At 41.1% G+C, this 3,057-nt stretch overlaps 1 protein-coding gene across 1 annotated transcript; it reads left to right on the forward strand.

Annotated features, from left to right (window-relative positions):
- Nucleotides 1-1,513: 1,513 nt before the first annotated feature.
- On the forward strand, nt 1,514-2,634 carry LOC18441949 (S-adenosyl-L-methionine-dependent methyltransferases superfamily protein). Its single transcript, XM_006852173.3, has one exon. The coding sequence runs from the start codon at nt 1,683-1,685 to the stop codon at nt 2,376-2,378; it is 696 nt and encodes a 231-aa protein (XP_006852235.2). The 5' UTR covers nt 1,514-1,682; the 3' UTR covers nt 2,379-2,634.
- Nucleotides 2,635-3,057: the final 423 nt, after the last annotated feature.

A 3,057-nucleotide genomic window follows, 5' to 3' on the forward strand; every position in this document is an offset into this window, starting at 1 on the left:
AAATTGTATGTCCCACATTAACATATGCAAGTCCTGACAAAAAATCATTCTTAAACCAAAATGATTTATGAGATAAAAAGTCGATTTCTTTTCATGATAATAGATACACAACCCCTTTCAGTTTGAGTTTTTGAATGGAATTAAGGTGTTGTTGGTTCTTTGTTGTGTATGTTAAAGAGGAAAACAAGATTCGAGTGTTGGATAGCAAGAAAAGAAGGTCCTAAGCATTTTAGTTTAATTAGGGAGAGAGCTTGTGACCAAGTAATGGGTTCGAGAAGAGAGGGTATTGTGAGGTCATAGAAACTTTTAAAATCAAAATTTATTATCAAGGGGGTCATGGAAAATTTTAAAATAAAAAAGATATGATCAAGGGGTTAGGTTTTAGGATAATAAAGTGGCTATTTGTCTAAATTTCAGAAACATCATAAACGGTGGCAATTATAAAAGTTAAAAGTCTCAAGATTCCAGGACCATTTTGGGAATTCACTTCTTCGGGAGAAACCCACAAGCGTACCTGGGACCTTAGAATTTGAGGCTTTTTTTTTTTTTTTTCTTTGGTAATTCGAAAGACATGGCCTTATTTTGTAATATAATAAACCTCAAGAAACGCTGCAGAACCCCGTCCCAGGGAAACGCTAAACGCCGTCACGGAGAGAGAATGCAACATCCAACTTACCTCATATTTAAGGGTGGCAACAGGAGGGCCAGACTTGGACCGGCCCGGCCCTGCCCTCGTCTCCATAGCGCCAGCCTAAGCTCAGCCTGTCCCAAACAGGATTATTGTATAGCCAGACCTGACTAAAAAGATAAAAAATTAATAGGAAAAAAAAAAAGAGAGCCGCGGGCAGCATGTAGGGGTGGCAATGGACCTGGACCAGAGAAGTTGACCCAATTTGGGTCTGGGTACAGGTCAAAAAATTTGACTGGTGGATTGCGTCTGCATCCAACTGTTGGAGTCGAACACTATTCAGTTTGGGTCTCGTGATATTTTTCGGATCCAAATATATTTAATATAGTTAAATACATTGATATTTTAATTTTTTTAGTAGGGTCCGATCGGAACCAGTCGGGTTTGGATCCCACACTATATTTTCCAGTTCGGGTCCCATATGATTTTTTTGGGTCTAGACATGGTTGGACCCGGACCTGACCCAACCCGTTGCTACCCCTACTAGCACGGGCTTTTACCAACCCTCGGGTCACAGTTTGTGGGCCAAGCCCCTGGGCCGACCGGGACATTGCCAATCCTACCCACATGATAGAGAAACGTGGAAAGGATAAGATTTAGCAATGTGTGAGAGATAGTCTTCGAGTTAATCCAAATACAAGAGAGAGTCGAGGGAACCGCTCTAATCCTTTATCCCCACTTCCCCGTCTAAATCACGCTAACATACCCCACGAGTCAAAAGCTCACAAGCGCCAATAAGAAAAAGAAGAGAAGAAATAAAAGTCCACGCGTAGAGAGAGAGAGGAAAGTGGTAAACTATAATGAGAAACTCATTTAAAAGATGGACAGATTCGAGAAAAAAACATTCGGAGGCGAGAAAACCATAGTTAGAGAGAGAAAGTGAAAAAAAAAAAATCTAGAGAGAGAAAGTGGCCTAACCGCCCTCCCCTAAAGAGGAGCGAGAAACAAACGGATCATAAAACAAGAAAACCCGGCTTCCCATCCATCAAAAACCATGCGCTCCTCCTCCACCAAGACCCTCCTCCTCACCTGCATCTCTTTCTCTCTCATCGCCCTCCTCTTCTTTCTCTCTCTACAAACCCAACCCACCCCAACAAGAGAGCTTCTCATACGTCCAGGATTCAAATCCTACGATGATTACATCCAAAAACAACTCCAGAAAACTCTCAATCCCACCCTCATCAGCCTCTGGAAAACCAGAGATTGGCGTCGAAAAATCGACGTCTTCTCTCTCTTCTTTCGTGAATTGAAGGACCAAAATCTGTTGAGAAACGATTCCAAGGCCCTTTGCATCGGAGCGAGAGTCGGCCAAGAAGTGGTAGCGTTGAGAGAGATTGGCGTTCAGGACTCTATAGGAATCGATTTGGTTCCTTCTCCTCCTCTTGTGTTGCAGGGTGATTTTCATAAACAGCCTTTTGACGATGCAGTTTTCGATTTCGAATTCTCGAACGTGTTTGATCACGCACTGTATCCGGAGAGGTTTGTAGCCGAGATCGAACGGACGCTGAAGCCCAGTGGAGTGTGCGTCCTTCATGTGGCGATCAAGAGGAGGGGGGACAAGTACTCTGCGAATGATCTGTTGAGCGTCGAGCCATTGATTCAGTTGTTCAAGAGCTCCGACGTTGTGAGGGTGAGGAGGGTTGATGGGTTCGGGCTTGACACGGAGGTGGTGTTTAGGAAGAAGGGTTAGAGAGAGAGAGTTGGGGTGGGGGTTGTGCAAAGGTGGTTTGGAATTTGATGAGTTTCATAGAAGTTAATTGGCCCTTGATGTGAGGACCTGGAAGGCTGCGATTCTTTCATTTTTACAAGCAAGAGTTCTTTCTGCCATTTTTCTTTCTCTCTCTCTAACTTCTGTGAATTTGCTGGGTTTCATTAGCCCTTGATTGTAAAGCCCAAAAAGAGGGCACTCATTCTTTCATTACTGCAATTAAGGATTCTTTTTAGCATACCCTCTCTCTCTCTTCACCAGGTTTTAAATTTAGGTCACCCTTTCTTCCTGTTCTTAACCGCCTTTCATGACTGTTTTATGGATATGTTCAATGCATTTATTTAATTTCACCTGTACACCTGATGATATCATAGAGTTAGGGTTAGGTATATATGTGATAAAAAATAAGGGGTAATTTAATAATTTATGTTACAATTGTTAAATGTGATAAAAAATAAGAGGTAATTTACTAATTTATGTAGCAGTTGTAACATGGTATTTGAACCTGATGTAGGAATGTGTAACTTGTATATTTTTGGAAAGATTATCTAAATTTCAACTATTTAGTATTTTGGTTATTTATCAAAATACATTTAAAACATCAACTATTGCAACTCACGTTTAGCGTCTTTATAAGGAATTTTTAATATTAAATAAAAAA

This window comes from Amborella trichopoda, chromosome 6 (assembly GCF_054954075.1).
Source record: "Amborella trichopoda isolate Santa Cruz 75 chromosome 6, AtrichopodaSantaCruz75HAP2 v2.0, whole genome shotgun sequence".
NCBI lineage: Eukaryota > Viridiplantae > Streptophyta > Magnoliopsida > Amborellales > Amborellaceae > Amborella > Amborella trichopoda.

Bases quoted from the DNA above. Each gene is read 5' to 3' on its own strand.
- LOC18441949 (XM_006852173.3), top strand. From the start codon at position 1,683: ATGCGCTCCTCCTCCACCAAGACCCTCCTCCTCACCTGCATCTCTTTC.